This window comes from Protomyctophum parallelum (genome assembly GCF_964188405.1).
Source record: "Protomyctophum parallelum genome assembly, chromosome: 1".
Taxonomy (NCBI): domain Eukaryota; kingdom Metazoa; phylum Chordata; class Actinopteri; order Myctophiformes; family Myctophidae; genus Protomyctophum; species Protomyctophum parallelum.
In genome coordinates this window covers 40,620,488-40,639,917 of record NC_139697.1, presented here as the reverse complement: position 1 = coordinate 40,639,917, position 19,430 = coordinate 40,620,488, and the positions used below count along the sequence as shown (strand labels likewise).

General features: G+C 44.6%; 1 protein-coding gene across 3 annotated transcripts in view; it reads right to left on the bottom strand.

Moving 5' to 3' along the window:
- The window catches only part of LOC310865440 (protein MTSS 1-like), a 75,651-nt gene that overhangs the window by 6,904 nt on the left and 49,317 nt on the right, over positions 1 to 19,430 (bottom strand). The window contains exons 4-14 of one of the 3 annotated variants that reach the window (XM_083774558.1): positions 17,539 to 17,623; positions 16,334 to 16,425; positions 14,575 to 14,649; positions 13,599 to 13,610; positions 10,043 to 10,200; positions 8,690 to 8,797; positions 8,311 to 8,408; positions 6,174 to 6,396; positions 1,973 to 2,221; positions 1,170 to 1,337; positions 639 to 798 (exon numbers count right to left, since the gene is read on the bottom strand). In XM_083774558.1, coding sequence (XP_083630684.1) covers positions 639 to 798; positions 1,170 to 1,337; positions 1,973 to 2,221; positions 6,174 to 6,396; positions 8,311 to 8,408; positions 8,690 to 8,797; positions 10,043 to 10,200; positions 13,599 to 13,610; positions 14,575 to 14,649; positions 16,334 to 16,425; positions 17,539 to 17,623 — 1,428 coding nt within the window. The remainder of the gene's footprint in view (positions 1 to 638; positions 799 to 1,169; positions 1,338 to 1,972; positions 2,222 to 6,173; positions 6,397 to 8,310; positions 8,409 to 8,689; positions 8,798 to 10,042; positions 10,201 to 13,598; positions 13,611 to 14,574; positions 14,650 to 16,333; positions 16,426 to 17,538; positions 17,624 to 19,430) is intronic. The other 2 variants (XM_083774559.1, XM_083774560.1) reach the window with 2 other exon arrangements.

Genomic DNA, 19,430 nt, shown 5'->3' with positions numbered 1-19,430 from the left:
TTTCCTGATCCTCACAATAAAAAATATTTGTCTGTTGACAATAACGATTTGAGATTTAGGTTTGATTTATACTTAGTTGTGTTTCTCTTGAAAGTGTGAGAACTACTGAATTAGAAGACATTTGTTGAATCGGCCTCAGGTCTTACATTTTTCAATTTAATAAATAATTCAGCCCCTTCTAGTGATTTTTTCCTTACCTTTCAAATTGTCACAGAATATTTGGCTCCAGTACGATCTATCCCTGATCGTTGATAAACACACTAAAAACACACGCGTCAAAACACGCACGTCCCTGGCGGTGTGGGCTTTGGATTGACACACGTCAAAACACGTTGTTGGCAGTCAATATTAATGGATAAAACATTAAATGTGTAGTAGCACAAACGCGCATGTGTGTGCGTGAGATACCTTGTGAGGGTATGGTGTTGAGGGTATGGGTGCCTTTATGTCAGTCTGGCTGTGTGTGTGTGTTACCTTGTGAGGGTATGGTGTCTTCAGAGCAGCATGGTGTGGTGCTCTGGGTGCCTTTATGTCAGTCTGGCTGTGTGTGTGTTACCTTGTGAGGGTATGGTGTCTTCAGAGCAGCATGGTGTGGTGCTCTGGGTGCCTTTATGTCAGTCTGGCTGTGTGTGTGTTACCTTGTGAGGGTATGGTGTCTTCAGAGCAGCATGGTGTGGTGCTCTGGGTGCTGTAGCCACTGGAACCTTGCAGAGAGTCTCTGCTGCAGCGGTGCATGTCCAGCTGGAGGCCTCTGGCCAACGCCCTCGCCAGCTCCTCATGGGCCTCACAGTCATCCTGCTGGGGTGGCGCACGCACACGCAAACACACACACACACACACACACACACACACACACACACACACACACACACACACACACACACACACACACACACACACACACACACACACACACACACACACACACACACACACACACACACACACACACACACACACACACACACACACACACACACACACACAGACCTGTAAAATAATGCCACATGAATCCTAGCTAACTTCCCTGTTCTGGGGGGGAAATTCACCAAAAGCACAACGTTATGAGGTTGTTGTGAGCTTGTAGTTTGGCTATTTTGGCGTAGACATTAAGGTTAAATGATGTGATGATTCTGAGTTTTAAACAACAACAAGTCACATGATCTCACCTTGGGTGTTGTGGCAGAGCAGGAAGCTCTCACCCTCTGTGGCTCCTCTCCTGGTGTTGTGACATCACTGCCCTGGTGGCTGCTGGGATCTGTAGTCTCCTTCCTGTCTTTGCTCCTCCTCAGTGTGTTGACCATTGGCTGGTCATAGGGGCCAGGCTTAGCCCAGTCCTACATTAATCATAGAAAAAATAATTTAAAGCATTTAATTAATTAAGTCTTACACCAAGTTTTTGACAAAGGGAAAAGGGTTTCAGAAATCACAGACAGTATTCAGCCAACGTTTCTGTGAAGCTAGTCTCGCGTAGCCAACTCCCCGCCGGCCGATACATCTGGCAAATGGCAATATCTAAATTCAATTTAGTGGCTAAAACTGGGTGGAAACAATTTGGAGATAAAGAGAAAGAAAAGAAAATAACTGCATTGCAAAGACTTGAGGATAGTTCATATCTTGCAGTATTTCTCCTGCTCTGTAACTGTATCTTAACTGACGCAGCCTCTGGTGACTGAATTCCCCCCGCGGAACCAATAAAGGTCTATCTATCCATCTCTCTGTGTGGCTGATGGACATCAAAGAGAATGAGAGGAGAAACTTTTCAAATGAAATAAGACATTAGCAGTCCTCAAAGCCTTTCTGAGCATGATGTAAAGTATAGTAACGTGGCTGAGTTGGAGGTCCGGAGAAGACCGGGGAGACGAAGGGAAAGTGATAAGGAAGCAAGGAAAGATGGAAAAGGGAATGAAAGACAAAAGATCAAACAAGAAGAGAACGGAGAGGGGAGTGAGAGTTATGGCGAGGAACAAACCTTCCAGGTGGGCACTTTGGAAGATGGGACCATTCCAGCCCCCAGAGGGCAGAAGGGCGGGAACTCCCCTAATAGGCTGCAGGAGCCCTGACGAGACCACGCCCACATGGGAGAGGTGGGCGAATAGGAGGGCGAGGAGAGGGGGGAGGAGGAGGAGGAAGTGAGGGATGGATGGAGGTGGCCGTCTGGCGACTGTAGTACCGCTCCATGCAGATAGGGGGCAACGTGGTGGTCGAAACCATTTGACAACTGAATGGTGAGTGAGGGAGGAAGGAAGGAGAAATCATATTCAAAATCAATGACTATGGTTTTGACTCAGTGCTTCCCAAACCTTTTTCTGGATCAGGGCCCACTTGATCATCTGGATAAAGTGTTTGTGGCCCACCCATCTGACCACCAAATACTCCAGCCATCCAGCCAGCCAGCACCATAACCCGCGGCACCGCAGGTTATAATAATTACCTTTTGATAACCCGCGGTGGGTTTGGCTATAAGGTTTATATCAAAATCGACCGGCAGAAGCCAAACACATACCTCTACGGCTTGGACCAATTGAACTAAGGCTTGGACCAATGGAACGAAGGCTTGGACCAATTGAACTAAGGCTTGGACCAATGGAACTAAGGCTTGGACCAATGGAACTAAGGCTTGGACCAATGGAACTAAGGCTTGGACCAATTGAACTAAGGCTTGGACCAATGGAACTAAGGCTTGGACCAATGGAACTAAGGCTTGGACCAATGGAACTAAGGCTTGGACCAATGGAACTAAGGCTTGGACCAATGGAACTAAGGCTTGGACCAATGGAACTAAGGCTTGGACCAATGGAACTAAGGCTTGGACCAATGGAACTAACGTAGTTAAAGTTCTTGTTCATCGGTATAACAACAGAATTATTTTAAAGGTTGGGAATCACTGACGACAGACAATGACAAGGGCATGAAAACATGGATAATACATGAGTTAATGGAAGGCAGGGTGTGTTGATGAGATCAATCAACCGACAGATGTGTGTGTGTGTGTGTGTGTATGGATGTGTGTTCACCTGTTCTACACCAGTGGTGGAGTCAGGCTCAGTGTGTGTGGGTGAGGAGGAGCAGTCCTCATTGACAGTCTGAGTGTTGTTAGTGACAGTTGGCGAAGAAGGAGAGACGGTGGGCTGTACAGCAGAGCAGAGCCATGCCGCAGCAGAGCACACACACACATACACACACACACACACACACACACACACACACACACACACACACACACACACAAACACAGACACACAAAAACACAGGGATTTGTACAAGCCCAGACACGTGTACGCAAAGTCAAACATGGAAGCGCGCGCACACACACACACACACACACACACACACACACACACACACACACACACACACACACACACACACAGGGCGTCAGCAGTTTGAATAACGCACAGGGGGCAAGCAAAGAAAATGTCACATTAGTGGAAGTAGATGCACCACATGCAGAGACAGAGACAGACAGACAGACAGAGAAAGAAGCAGAAAGAACACATTATGGCTGATAACACACAATTTATAACATTAGCACAGCGGAAGCAACAGTGCAAAGCGCAAGAGTTAGCCAGTAAGCATGATTTGCAAATAATAGGCTAAGCAGCAGCCCCTACCACACTGTAAAGCCTAATTTACACTCCGTAGGCTTGCTGAAAATAACTGAAAAGGCACTTCTTGTCACAGCAAGCACCACCATTCTGCGATGTATGTAATTAAGTATAAATTAAGCTTAAGCATAGAATGGAGACAGCTTGTTCTATTAAATGAGGCAGAACCACTATCAACAAATTGAAAGGTACGCAAAGAGCTGCGACTGCAACATTCAAAGGCAAACATTTATGGGCAGTTTTGCAGAATTATGACCAGTAAAAAAAAAAAAGAATCTATCAAAACCATGGCAGTGCTCCAAAAGATATAAAACTGAAAAAAGAAACCACAGCAAGACTATTTTTATATGAATGGCCGTATTGTGATTTTCATTGATTTATTTTTGAAAGTCAGCTTTTAGATCTTGGCAGATTGTAATAACATCATTTAATATGATAGGACCAATTTTTATGATTGACCACTTAATACTTTGTTGTACGGACAGAGGACAGAGCTTATAGATCTGCTATTATATATTGTTATTTTCAACATGCAAATAAAAAGGATTGAATCCAAATTACTTTCCCTTTAAAGTCTTGTTAAAAGGCTTTATTAGAAGACAGAAAAATGTGTCAGGGTGTCAAAAATCATTTAATATAAAAATGATCGAAGCAGTCATGATTTACGATAAAAGAAATGATCTAGTCTAGTTATTGCTACGATCCTAATCTAGCAGGCTTAATTAGCAGGACCCGGTTTCTGTGCGCATGCAACCCTGATCCTCAGTGGAGGAACACAGCTGTCTGTTTCTCTGCCACTAATGACTGCCAGGGTGACTCAGCACACACACACACACACACACACACACACACACACACACACACACAACTCCTTGCTAATGAGCACACGGTAACCTAGCAACCAGGGAAGGTTCTCTGACCACATAGGTGGAATTGGAAAGCAGAGTAGAATGCAATGGCTAGGATGGTCTGCGTGTGTGTGTGTTTACTTTTCACTTGTGTGGTCCTGTGCACCTGTATCTGCAAATTCTGCATACGTTTCTGCACATGTGTACGTGCAATTGTGCATGTGTGTGTGGGTGGCACTTATGTGCATGACTAGTGTTCATAGACACATTGTGCTCTTGCATTTAAGAGCATGTTGTGCAACAATGTCTGTGGATGAAATGAAAACAGACCATTATGGATGCCGCTCTAATTATACTGTATGCAATGTGTACTCTACTGGTGTTGACCTGGGAGTATTGTGGAGGCCCATTGCAGGTCACTACAGTTTATATAATACACCAGTAAGACGCCTTAACCCATTCTGAACGGGCACCCATTTTGGTGTCAGCATCATGTTATGCTTTAGCTATTTAAAAATAGCAGATCTACAAGCTCATATCGCGCCACCGAGTGGCGCGATACGAGCTTGTAGGTCTGCTATTTTTGAAAAATCGAAGAGCAACTGACATTTCTAGAATCTGATCTCAGGTCAGAATGGGTTAATCAGACCAGTGTGTGTCCAGTGGAAACCTCGTATGAATCTGATCTCAGGTCAGAATGGGTTAATATAGGCGACACGCGACCGAAGGGCTGAGACACTCTACCGGAATAATGTCACTTCGTTATGTCAGCGCTGTCATAGAAGTTTCATTTGAAATTGTCTCATATAAGCAGGGGTGCACATTCATATTTTGGGCTAGTTCTCAAAGGAGCACCTGGACATGTATGTTGGTGCGCAGCAGCTCAACCACTGAAACCAAAACAAACGTCCAACACAGATAAAATGAATTATGTGTGCGCGAGTACTCAATAGTCCACCAGATGGAGCCCTCTACCTGTGTGTGTGTGTGTGTGTGTGTGTGTGTGATATGACAGGAGCCTGTGACAGGCTTGAGTTAGCGTTACAGCATCACTACATGTTTGCATAGTAAGCGTGCGACCTTCGGTCGCAACAATACATATTGTAACGTATAAGCAGCTACCTGTGCATTACCATTAGTGTTCCTTATCCGTCATAGCTGATGGACTAGTAACTAGTATGTCTCTACACATACTAGTATATCTGGACTGGTATGTCTACACAGGGCTGTATCAAGGACAATCAAATATCACGTAATTAAAAAGAGCTATACCACCAGCGGTACCACCTGCGTCCTTTTCTACATCAGACGCTGTAGAAAAGCACCTCGTTTCTTTCCCAGGGCCTGCTCGGCATGGTGGAACTGCCTCAGCTGATTTTTACGATATTGACAAATTGGTGCATTTTGTACGCCATCATTGTACAACAAAGTATAACACCGTTTTTTAGTTGATTATGAAACAATAGATTTGACTCATTTCTCATCAATTTGTTGATATAGTGAAATGAAAGAAATATCAATTAAATTATATATATTTCCGGTTAATTGCCCAGCCCTCATGTGGTGAACAAGTGCTGAAAACAAAAACACACCGGCGTCATTCGGCATCACACGCACGCACGCACGCACGCACGCACGCACTCACGCACGCACGCACGCACGCACTCACTCACTCACTCACAGGGGTTCAGAGGGCGGAGCGGGCGCGGTGCTGTACCTGCAGGGTTTCGGGGGGCATGGGCGACGGGGACTTGGACTGGTAGGCGTCCTGCGAGATGAAGCCCGAGTCGTGGGAGGAGACAGACGAGAGGCGGGCAGGGGTCTGCTGGGGGAGGGCCGAGGAGGACGAGGACGAGGTGCGGTAGCGGAAGTGGGACGTCGGGGAGTGGCAGTGGGAGCCGCTGGAGCGAGAGTCGCTGCTGTTGACGCTGTTCAGACTACTGCAGGGGAGAGAGGGGGAGAGAGAGAGAGAGAGAGATAGAGTCACCCGCTGCTGCTGGGAAATGTCATCATCAATTGCAATACGCATCGATTAAAGCAAAATACCGTAAAATCTCATAACTGACCTTTTTTGTAAGTTAATGTGAAAAATAATGTGATCTGTGAAACAGTGTGACAGGAGCCACACACTAGCACACACAAAAATATTATCACAATATGTACAGTTATGATGTTTTGGTAATTTTGATCTAAACCTATGTTCTTGCTGTTCATACAATTTACCAGTTGGAAAAATCTTGATGCTTTAACCTTTGCTTTTTGGAAATAATATATCCCAGAGGGTTTTATGGAAGATGCTTCTGAACATGAATTATATCGCTAGTTTGACCATTTCAAATACTCTCTAAACATAAAATAAAACGAAAATAGCCAATCTACAAGCTCACACTGTGTTGCTTTGCAATGTGTTCTGAGCTTGTACATTGCCTGTTTTCAGTGCATGTGATGCTTCCATATAAGACATGCTGACTTCTATGGAATTCAAATGATTGAGTCGTGGCGACTGAGAACTTTAATCGATGAATACGTTGAAAGGCATTAACCACTTAAGTCCTATATATATACTTAGATAGACCTTTAGGCGCGATTCAGACGCAGCAAAGAAGTACTGTAGGATACAGCTTGGAATAGCAACACAATAGCTAGGAGTAAAAAAAACAACGCAAATCTTTAAACACTATCAGACAGCAATGAACGACAGTATGCCACCAACACTAACAAATACAACCAATCTCAGTGTCACAGACTGAGATAATATTATTATCTCAGTGCCATTATATTATGATATCTTATATCCTATTATGTTGCCTTCACTAGATAGAACAGTGCAGAGTCAGTGACAGGAAAGTGACACCAGAGAGGTAGTGTATGCATGCATGCAATCCAGGCCAAGTCCAGGGTTGGAAATGTTTTATTACACTTTTGTGTGTACATCCTCCTGGATTGAAGTTATATTTTGTTGAAATTTAACCAAAATCAAATCAAATCTAAAATCAAAAAGGTCATGAGGAATTGTTAACGTCAGCTTTGGCAGATTAAGGCTGCAGTATTCTCTCTAGTGCACAGGGAGGCAGCAGAGGACAGAGAGTGGGACGTTTGTTTAACGTTGGTGTTTATGTGCAGCAGGCCTGCTGTGGTCACCAACCTGCATGCAGTGTTTATGTGCAGCAGGCTGTGGTCACCAACCTGCATGCAGTGTTTATGTGCAGCAGGCTGTGGTCACCAACCTGCATGCAGTGTTTATGTGCAGCAGGCTGTGGTCACCAACCTGCATGCAGTGTTTATGTGCAGCAGGCTGTGGTCACCAACCTGCATGCAGTGTTTATGTGCAGCGGGCTGTGGTCACCAACCTGCATGCAGTGTTTATGTGCAGCGGGCTGTGGTCACCAACCTGCATGCAGTGTTTATGTGCAGCGGGCTGTGGTCACCAACCTGCATGCAGTGTTTATGTGCAGCGGGCCTGCTGTGGTCACCAACCTGCATGCAGTGTTTATGTGCAGCAGGCTGTGGTCACCAACCTGCATGCAGTGTTTATGTGCAGCAGGCTGTGGTCACCAACCTGCATGCAGTGTTTATGTGCAGCAGGCTGTGGTCACCAACCTGCATGCAGTGTTTATGTGCAGCAGGCTGTGGTCACCAACCTGCATGCAGTGTTTATGTGCAGCGGGCTGTGGTCACCAACCTGCATGCAGTGTTTATGTGCAGCGGGCTGTGGTCACCAACCTGCATGCAGTGTTTATGTGCAGCGGGCTGTGGTCACCAACCTGCATGCAGTGTTTATGTGCAGCGGGCCTGCTGTGGTCACCAACCTGCATGCAGTGTTTATGTGCAGCGGGCCTGCTGTGGTCACCAACCTGCACATGCTGGACTTCCTGGATACGGTGGTGCTCGGTGACGAGGGCGGAGTCTGGTAGGACCAGGTGCACTCTGACCCCTTGAGGTCAACGATGACCTGGAGATAGAGAGAGAGAGAGAGAGAGACCTTTGACCTTTAAAAGTAGCTTTATTAAATCACTGCAATACAAAATGTCAAAAGACATCACTTACTGTATGTTGAAAACACACAGAGGACGTGAGACAAAGGAGTGTGAAGGGAAAGGTCGAACAGAGCTAGGCAGAGGAAGGAAGGATTGCAGAAGGAAGAGAGTGAGTGAGACGGGAGAGGGAGTGAGAAAGAGGAAGAGAGGGAGTTGATAGGAGAGCAATGAGAGAGAGAGACAGTGTGATGTGTACCTGTTCACTGGAGGCAGGCAGTTTGTGGGGGTCCATGGTGAGAGCTTTGAGATCATCTGTCAGGGTCTGGAGGTGGGTGATCTCCCCCAACATGGTCATCTCCTCTTCCTAACACACACACACACACACACACACACACACACACACACACACACACACACGGCAATCAGAATCTTTTCATGGCCAAGAAAGCAGCATCATGACATATTACATAAGTACATACCGTATTGTGCTGAATATAAGACTCGTTTGTGGAAAAAGGATATTCAATGTCAAATAGTCTAGTCCCTGATTATAATACGACCCAGTTTTTTTAAATATATTTCCTTTGGAAAAAAACATAGTCTTGTATTCATAGTAGACCAATAGGGTACTGTAAAAAGAAAAAAAGCTAAACAAAAGTGCCACAATTTCCACGTTTCTGTTCAACAGCTGGCCTTGCACAAGTAAAAGTGTTTATTTGTAACTCAAGAGTGTGACATTTAATTTGTACAGTCACTGAGTGACTGAAAGCTTGCAATATATATATAAATATATCACATTCCATGCTCAGCCAATCAGCTGAGCACATTCCGTGCTCATACAGACACACGAAGCTGTGCATAGGAGCAGCCAGCGCCGCTCAAAAATAGTGTGCGGAGGGCTGCCTTTAATTGTTCATTTGGTTTCCTTTTGGCTCCAACACCTCAACCAAGTCTACTGGCAGTCGCAGATGAGCAATGTTTATTTTTTGGTTTTTCACGATACAGTCTCTGAGTTAAATGAACACTTAGGATGTACGTTACTGTGCGGGTTCCCTTGTGTGTACCACAATATAAAAATAAAATAAATCACTTAAACCCCATCCGTATTCTTTCTGGGGAAAACTTTTGCAGAAAATAACAGATCGACAAGCTCGTCGATCTGCTCTTTTCAGATATTTAATATAGAGCGAAAACAGAAAGACAGACAGTATAAAAAGCCCTCAGGGACTCAACCATATAGGGTTTTAAGTCTGTGGTTCTGAAAGTGGGGTCCAGTGACCCCCAGGGGCCCTTGAGAGAGTTCCAGAGGGTCACCACTCACCAGTAATGTGTTAATACAGCGTCACAATAATTCTAACAACTTCTGTGTCATTTTCGATTTTAGCATTGGCTAGAATAATTATGTACAAGCTCACAGCAGCCGCACTGCGAACTTGTACTGTACGGGGAAAAAAAGTAAATTACAAAAAAGTGAGAACTACTGATTTAGAAGGCGTTATGTAGAATCCGCATCAGGTCTCAATGGGTTAAGGGTCGTTGACCTGAAAAGGTGCGAGAAGAACCACTGATTTAGAGACGCATTTCATGTCACGTGAACTCCATCACTGACCACGACAGGCCGCAGCATGGTGGTGAAGGTGCAGAAGCGAGCCCTCTCCTCCACCAGGGCCTTCCTCACAGCCTGCTTCTCCGTCTCCTCCAGCAGCAGGTACTTATCACTCACATCCTGCATGGCACTGTCCAGCTGCGGCTGCAGGTCTCCACGGCCTGCGCAGACAGACAGACAGACAGAGAGAGAGAGAGAGAGAAATACTGTTTATAACAAGCTCACTTTTCTATAACCTGAGATCAGATTCTAAAAATGTCTATTACATCCTGACAGTTTCATTATTAACCCATTCTGACCTGAGATCAGATTCTAAAAGTGTCTTCGATTTTTCAAAAATAGCAGACCTACAAGCTTGTATCGCGCCACTCGGTGGCGCGATATGAGCTTGTAGATCTGCTATTTTTCAATAGCTAAAGCATAACATGATGCCAACACCAAAATGGGTGCCCCGTCAGAATGGGATAAGGATGTATAACCGTTTCTGGCAGAAAATGCTACACTTTCATAGTTTCGTAAGATAGTCTTCCCTATTGCAATGTAACAGCTCAGTTTACACTTTTATTAATTTCCATTTATATTTAATTGTACATTGTACTTTTGTTTTTATCATTTTGTTCCACTTTTGCTTTGGCAATATGAAGGTATGTTTCCTTCAAATCTCCTTTGAATTGAATGGGGAGGGAGGGAGAGAGACAAACAGACAGACAAATATATACATCGTGTCCACATACATTTATACATGGGAGACAGTGAAATAGGCATACAGGGGGGCAAGCGTGTCCATGCATGCACATGCACGCAAAGCAGAAAAACCCAAATACCCTCACACAAACAGAACGGGGAGACACGTGGTGGCCGGGAAGAGTGTTAAGAAGACAGGGGAGAGAGAGAGAGAGAGAAACACAACGCTTTCAAGCTTTAAAAACGTCACTCAGTGTCTTCCCCCCCCCCCCCAATCTGGGAAATCCTCACCAAGCATCTCGCCACATTAAAGAAAACATTCTGCCCCTTTATTTTGATCTCAGAACAACACAATCAAGAAGGATTAAGGAATATTATATTTCCTGATGTTGTTGTTTTGTCGATGAAAGGGAAAAGAAACGAGACCATTCACACATATTCTTTCTTTCCTTCACGACAGGTTCCAATCTGTCCTCGTGTTAGCGAGGCAATGAAAAGAGGTATTTTGTTATCGGGGACATTGTGTGCTGTGCAGAATAAAAGAAAAAACTAAACAGACCCCGATTCCTCGCACCAGGGCCGAGAGTTTAACAAAATTGTTCAGTAATCTCATTCGTCTGTGCGTGTGCGTTCCAGAGAGGACATAAACATGTAATTAAGAGTTTTTATTTCTCTGGTGAGAGTTACAGGCTAGTTATGTGGTTGGGTCCAATGGATCTGTCTCTCACTGTCACATTTCCAGGGAAAATGTTAAGAGATTGAGAGAGGGAGAGAGATAATTCCTTCAAAGGACTATTCTGCTTTTCCACAATATGAATACATTCTCAACACTGCGTTTCGTAACTTCTGTTTTCTCTTAATCTCTTTCCGATTCCTTCTTCCCTCCCTCGTTGCTTTCATAGCAACACGTTAGGATTTCCCTCGGCTGCCTTTATTATTTAGCCATCCAGCTCTTTCCGTCTGTTATTATCTCTGTTTATTCTTCCCTCCATCATTCACTTTCATAGCAACGCAATGAGGGTTCCCTCTTTTCTTGTTTCCGTCTACGTGACACTGTGAATTGGTGTAGATCGCAGAAATGGAGCAGACCAAGTATACTGTAGATCCCATGGGGACCCGGGTCAACTAATACATAGGGTTCAAGTGGTTCATTTCACTTAATTCAATTTCGTAGTAATGAAATGGGACTTCCTGCTTTTCTCTTTCCCATCCCCAACTCGCACCCCTTCCCTCCGTCCATCTCTCATTACATTCATACTGTAGTTCATACCAGTACAGTGAGTTTCCTCTTTGTGGTGTAATGACAGGGCCGTCACACTGAAGTGGTTCACCCACATCTGAGGCTGCTCAGGGGTCAATGCTGGGTCTTGTTTATTTTGTCTTAAATGCTGGAAGCCATCAAGTCCTTTTGTTTTGTCGGCAGGGATAACACGCTCTTGTTTCCAATGATATGAAGTCTCTTTTAAAGATTCCAACCAGAACTACTTGTTCTAAAGGCAAAGGATTTGTTTTTAGTTTGTTTTTATTGTTTACTTGTGGTCCCTGTGTAATTCAATGGGTAACACACAGCATTAACATTGCCTGGCGAAGAGGATCAGTTCCCCCTATAGTTCAATGTGTAGGTTGATCTATGACTATGTTGGACCAGAACGTTATACCAGGCCCACTAGACTCGCCAGAGTGACTTCCTCAGACAGAGCTAGGCAAGGCAGCATTCTCTGTTGGAATGAGCTCCAGAAGTCCTTCAAAATCAGTTCACTTCCTTCTTTGGGTTAATTCAGGTCAATGGTTTCCAATGTTTCATGTATTTCAATCATTGCTGTATAGAGTTACCTGTTGAGAATTGCATTCTGAATCTCGGCTACATATGAGGGCCTGCCCCTCAACTGTACTGTGATATAGAATAAATGTTATGATGATGATGGTGTTGCATTGATACCGCCACTCTTCAATTTGTGTAACCCCATGCTAAAATGTACTATATCTTTCCTGTATGGAAGAAACCACCTAACTCCAAAATGTTCATTTTTCAAACATACTGTATACTGTACTGTATACATCTGTATGTATTTTTGTATTTTCTTCTTATTTTTTTTGTTATTATTAAATATTGAAATATTACCTCTGACAAATAGCCTCCAAATATAAATGTAAAAGCAAGCCCACATTATAAATGAATTAACACTGTTGTCTAAAGCTCATAGACCTCAAAATGTGATTCACACAAATTAATGAAACTATGAGTCACATGACCAGTGAAACATCTGAGAAAATATTTCAGCCAACCAGAGTGGTGCGGACCGCACCACTCTGGTTGGCTGAAATATTACCGTGCGGAGATGGTTTCAACAGCAGAGTGGTGTGGAGATGGTTTCAACAGCAGACGTGTGAGATTGTGCATGTGTGTGCTTGTGTTTATTGTTTATTACGGATCCCCATTAGTCCTCACTACAGTGAAGACTACTCTTCAAACACTCATACAATCAAATTAAAACATAATACAATGTAATTCTGTCAACGCAACACGTCAGATTGTAGATTGGCTATTCTCAGTGAAGAGAGTTGGCGTAGAGGGAAAAACGAGAGGAACCATGTATATATACCCCTGTTGGACCATCAGGCCTCCAGTTGTTTGAATGTTTTCTCAACCATAATGAAGAACTGTAAGAGAAACGATGCCTGAACAACAGACAGCAACTAGGCATATGCGAGAATCCCCGTGGATAAAGTAAAACACCTGGAAGAAAATAATCTTAAGTGTTTTCTACTTTAATCACCGTAATATGAGCTCAATTAGGTACTTATTTGTGAAGCAGTTAGGTGGGACTCGTGGGAGATAGATCAAACGTGCGTGCGTGTGAGTGCAGCAGCTTACCAAACACATCGGCTGGATGGAGCGGTGCATGGTGGGATGCCACATGAAGGTAGGTAGAGAGTTGAATGGCCCGAGAGTCAAGACAGAAAAGGAAAGGGAAATGATTCCCAATCGTCAGTGAAAGTATTCAATCAATTACAATTTAGGCATTTAGCAGACGCTCTCAATCCAGAGCGATGTACATTAACCAATAAAAACATGAGGTAATACATCAAATGCATAGAGACAGTAATCTAAGATCATAGATAAACCAAGAATGTATGATCAATCAAAACAGTATAATATCAAAAAATAAATATGTATACTGAAACTATACAACACACTATACGATGCCAGGGCAACAAATTAACCTGGCATTTATCGACATAACATGCTATCTAAATTACATTTGAACCTTTAGGCTAGGCCAAGTGCTACCTACGGCAAGTGCTACGGGATAAGGTGTGGATAAGACGTGAGTCTTCAGACTATGGTGGAAGATTGGGAGTGAGTCTGCAGTTCTAACTGCAATGGGGAGTTCCTTCCACAGTTTGGGAGCTAGAAGGGAGAAGAGTCTTAGACGTGAGGCTGTCCCGGATGTTTTCGGGAAGGTTCTGACAGCTTCCCTGTGATAGCTGATCTGAGTGAGCAGGACAGGTTGCAGGGTTGGATCAAGCTTTGAAGATATGGGGGTGCCATACCTTTGGTTGCTTTGAAGGCAAACATCAGTGTTTTGTACTCTGTGCGGGCTAAGTGGGAGCCAATGGATGGAGTGGAGAAGGGGGGAGACATGTGAACATTTTGTCTGGTTGAAGACCAAGCGTAATGCAGCATTCTGGATCATGTGGAGGGGTTTAAGTGCATATGCTCATGAGTCCAGTAAAGAGCAAGATTTGCAGTTCAAGAAGTAAATTAGTTTAGAAAATAATGGAAAATAAAATGCACAAAAAGATTGAAACTGTGCATAATGCATATACTGTACAGTTAAATCAGTCACCTTTCTTGGCTTTCTTCTGAAGCTTCAGAGTATCAGCGGATTTCTTTTTGATCTCCTGACGTGCCTTCTTGTACTCTGCCGGGGGAAACACACACATGCACACACAGCACGCACACACGCACACACACATACACACACAACATGCTAAATGCACGCGAAAAGGAAACACCTCAAAGGGAATCTACACAATAAAATCCTCAGTCTCAGTTTTAACGTGTAAGGGTCCGTTCTTACACTCTTATGTGCTAACTGACACTCAAGGTTTTATTGCGGAAACCGACTAACCAGCAACTGAAGATCTACTCTCTTCTTCATCCTCCTCCTCCTCCTCCTCTTCCTCCATTGCTTTTATGATGACAAGCATTGGAGGGAGACGACGTTGGCAGGGAATTGGAATTGAAACACGTTGGAAGACAGAGACGGACGGGAGAACAACAGAGGAGGACGAAGACACGAGAACACAAAATGAACCGTTAACCACTTAGACCCTATCATTATGCTTCAGTTGCCGAAAATAGCCGTATATCTGGTATTATCCCTGAATGTCCACAATAAGGTCGTTAGGGATAATCAATGGGGGGGAGACCCGATGGCTGACACGATAGCGCCCCATTGATTATCCTGCTTATTACACGGCTACTTAATAAAGACATAAAATTGAGCCAAAAGTAAGAAACAAACGACTCCACTGCGTACGCTAACAATGGGAAGTGTTGATAAAAAAAAGAATCAATATTCGCTTACCACATTTACTATTTCTCACTTCAAATGTTTAAAAAAAACATTCTTCAGGGCAATGTTTAGCTGTAAATTACATCATGTGCTTGTTTACATGGATGCCATGCTGGATACAACACAAAATAAAGCAACAATTCACTTTGCCAAAGATTGACAAAGGGGCAAAGTGAGTTTTAACGTTGCTTAATGCTATCAGACTTTTCTGTTTGGATATACTGTATCGGCTGTCATGGCCAGAAAGTAGCAACGGGGCACATTTAGCGACGCACCAGGCGCTATCCCGGATGTAGCTGAAGTAGCTAGATGTAGCCAAAACACCCCCGAGGTGATCGACAACAACAGGAGGTATGATTAATTCTAACGCAACTAGCGACGGGACCGCGATGGCCCGTCTAAAACATAATATTTGATTAGTTATTGGACAGAATGATTTATTCACATTTTAAGATTTTCGATCTGATCCGCTAAAATGGGGGTGAATATTTTGAATGGCGTCCCAACCCGGAAATGACATAGAATGTTGCCCAACAGGCGCGCCCAGCCTGTGGAGCAATGTGATCGGTTTTGATATCAATAAATCTCCGTCCTTTTATTAATCTCCGTCCTGAGCGCTGGGCGTTACTATAGGACGGATAACTCAGTTTATGCCGCGCAGGGTGTTAAAGGTTTATATATGAAAAGAGAAGGAGAGGAGGGAGAGAGGGAGAGGAGAGGAGAGGAGAGGAGGGAGAGGAGGAGGGAGAGAGAGAGGGAGAGAGAGAGAGAGAGAGAGAGAGAGGAGTGAGAGAGAGGGAGAGTGTTTAGCATGGACAACCTCCTGTGGAGAACCTTTAAAGAGAAAATGGTGTCTCATTTCCTACAAGGAGCTACAGTATACAGTATATGTGGAGGGACTGCATGTAAGTAAGAACAGAAGGAAGAGCACATATACACACTGTATATCTGTGTGTCCACATTATGACCATGTGTGTATAATTCTAAACACCTGTGTGTGTGCCTGTGTGCGTGTGCGTGTGTGTACCTTTGGCGTGGTCCTTGTCCAGAGTGTTGGATACTCTCTTCCACTCTTCCATCTGCTCCTGGAGAGGGTTGATCAGACAGTCCAGAAACACCCTGCACTCCCGCACACACACACACACGCACAAAAAAGAGATGAATGCATGCATGCATGTTTTTGTGTGTGTATATTTTGTGTGTGTATATATATCCGTGTGTGTGTGTGTGGGCACGCATGTTTAATATTTACAGTCTAATGTCAAAAATAACAAACAAACAGGCCTGCAGCCTAACTAATACCATCATAAAACACTGTGATGTGTGTGTGTGTGTGTGTGTGTGTGTGTGTGTGTGTGTGTGTGTTTATGCGCGTGTGCACACACACACACACACACACACACACACACACACACACACACTGTGTATAGTGTATGGTGGTGTATGCACATTAAGCCCTGTGTTCTTCAACTCAGCAGGTTGTCTCGTTTCACAATCTGCTCTCATACAGGGACAGGTAATGGACTCATGCGTGCGCACACACTCGCACACTCACACTCACACGCACACGCACACGCACACACACACACACACACACACACACACACACACACACACACACACACACACACACATCAGGGGAAAATGGGAGAGGAAAGGACATTAAGGAGGACACAGAGCTAATGGAGGCTCTCACAGCAGGAGCCGAGAAAGGAGGAGGAGGTGGTGAACAAGAGGTAACAGAGAGGACACCACTCATACAGAGAGGAGAACCAAGAAGAGGAGCAGATGGAAAGACACACACACACACACACACACTCACACTCACACACACACACCCAAGGGATGGGACGATTTCGCGATACGAAATAATCGTATTGCGTAGATTTTTATTTAGCGTGAAATTGTCCTCCGCCCTTTAGTTGAGCTGCGAATTCAGTAGCACTTAAACAGCCTATACTTGATACAACAAACCTGTAAGGAGTGCATTTGGAACGTCCTTAATTCACTCTACACAAATCCATTCGACAACAAATAGCAGATCTACTTGTAATCGCTGTACTTGCTTGTGGATCGGCTATTTTTGGCTATCGTAACCCCCCAGAATAGAGATGCTGGGGGTTCAAGTGGTTAACACAAGTATGGTCCCATCCCTAACACGCACGCACGTGCGCACGCACACGCACCCACACACACACACACACAGTCACACACACACACACAGCTACTCACATGGAGAACTGCCGTAGCTTGGTCTCGATGCTGCGGTGTCTCATGCACATCCTGGTGAGGGCTGAGCCGATGTCCCTGGTACCTCCTGTCAACACAATACAACAAACGCCTGTCAATTCCAATGTGTCATTTTAATTCCATACACTTCATTTTTGGTCATGTCAGCAAAAATACCAGATTCACATGCTCGATGTGGCACAGGCTGTTTTAACCTTTAAACTACGAGGGGAGGGGGGAGAGGGTTTCAAGTCTTGATTATGAATTGGATAACATAGGACCACACAATGGAAACAAGCCATCAAGGCTTTTTGTTATGTTATCGCATTGTTTGCGTAATTGTACTTGCTGAACTGTTTGCAAACCATTAATAAAGTATTAAATCAATCAATTAATCAAAAGTCTTAGGTCTCCTAGTGCTGGTGGAGGCCCAGAGGACCAGGGTTATGTGGTTGGAGGGTCTCCTAGTGCTGGTGGAGGCCCAGAGGACCAGGGTTATGTGGTTGGAGGGTCTCCTAGTGCTGGTGGAGGCCCAGAGGACCAGGGTTATGTGGTTGGAGGGTCTCCTAGTGCTGGTGGAGGCCCAGAGGACCAGGGTTATGTGGTTGGAGGGTCTCCTAGTGCTGGTGGAGGCCCAGAGGACCAGGGTTATGTGGTTGGAGGTTCTCCTAGTGCTGGTGGAGGCCCAGAGGACCAGGGTTATGTGGTTGGAGGGTCTCCTAGTGCTGGTGGAGGCCCAGAGGACCAGGGTTATGTGGTTGGAGGGTCTCCTAGTGCTGGTGGAGGCCCAGAGGACCAGGGTTATGTGGTTGGAGGGTCTCCTAGTGCTGGTGGAGGCCCAGAGGACCAGGGTTATGTGGTTGGAGGGTCTCCTAGTGCTGGTGGAGGCCCAGAGGACCAGGGTTATGTGGTTGGAGGGTCTCCTAGTGCTGGTGGAGGCCCAGAGGACCAGGGTTATGTGGTTGGAGGGTCTGACTTTCTGGCTGACATCATCTATTTGACCTGCTGCTTTCTCAACACGCCAACACTTTTAGCACTTAGCCTGACCTCCACTTGAGACACTGACTGCATGTGGGCGCGCGCGCGCACACACACACACACACACACACACACACACACACACACACACACACACACACACACACACACACACACACACACACACACACAGTGTACTACTGAAGTCTTTCACACACACACACACACGTTACACATAAGTGTGACTATGAGAGTTAAGAGAGAGAAGCAAACAGTGTCCATGACCTCACCTCTTTACACAGCGAGAGAGAGAGGGAGAGAAAGAGAGAGTAACTGAGCGATGAAGAGAGAGGGAGAAAAGCTGAGGAAAGGAGTGAAGGAGCTTGGCAGAGGACAGAGGAGAGGGAGGGTGAGGTGCCAGAACAGATTTGACACATTTTCATGTCCTTTGCTCACAGAGAGACTCCTACTGGGTTCTGCTGAGATTTCAGAACCATACTACAGCCCCTTTCTCACCCTACACTCACATTTAGATTATTATATCATGACATAGACCATAATGTATTAAGCGTTGGAGCTATAGTTTAGGGAAAGGTGTTTCAACTTTCAACTCAAGCTAAAACAATGACACTCCCATCCTACCTTCCAGAAAACCCAAGTCAGTCTTACTTTCAGATCGGCAACCATTTTCAAAATGACATTTGACCAGTTATTGTTGGGAAACATGAAACTCAGAAGTTCTCAGAAGTTCTAGGTCTTTTGTGACATCAGATTTAAGGGTAAAAGTTATGTTTTCATTGTTACAGCTCACAGCAAAGAGTTGCACTAGCAAGGGAAATTAAGTGAGTGTCATGATTTGCGATGCAAATTGAAAATACATGAGCTCCCTTTCTCCTATACTCCTGATAACAGCAGAT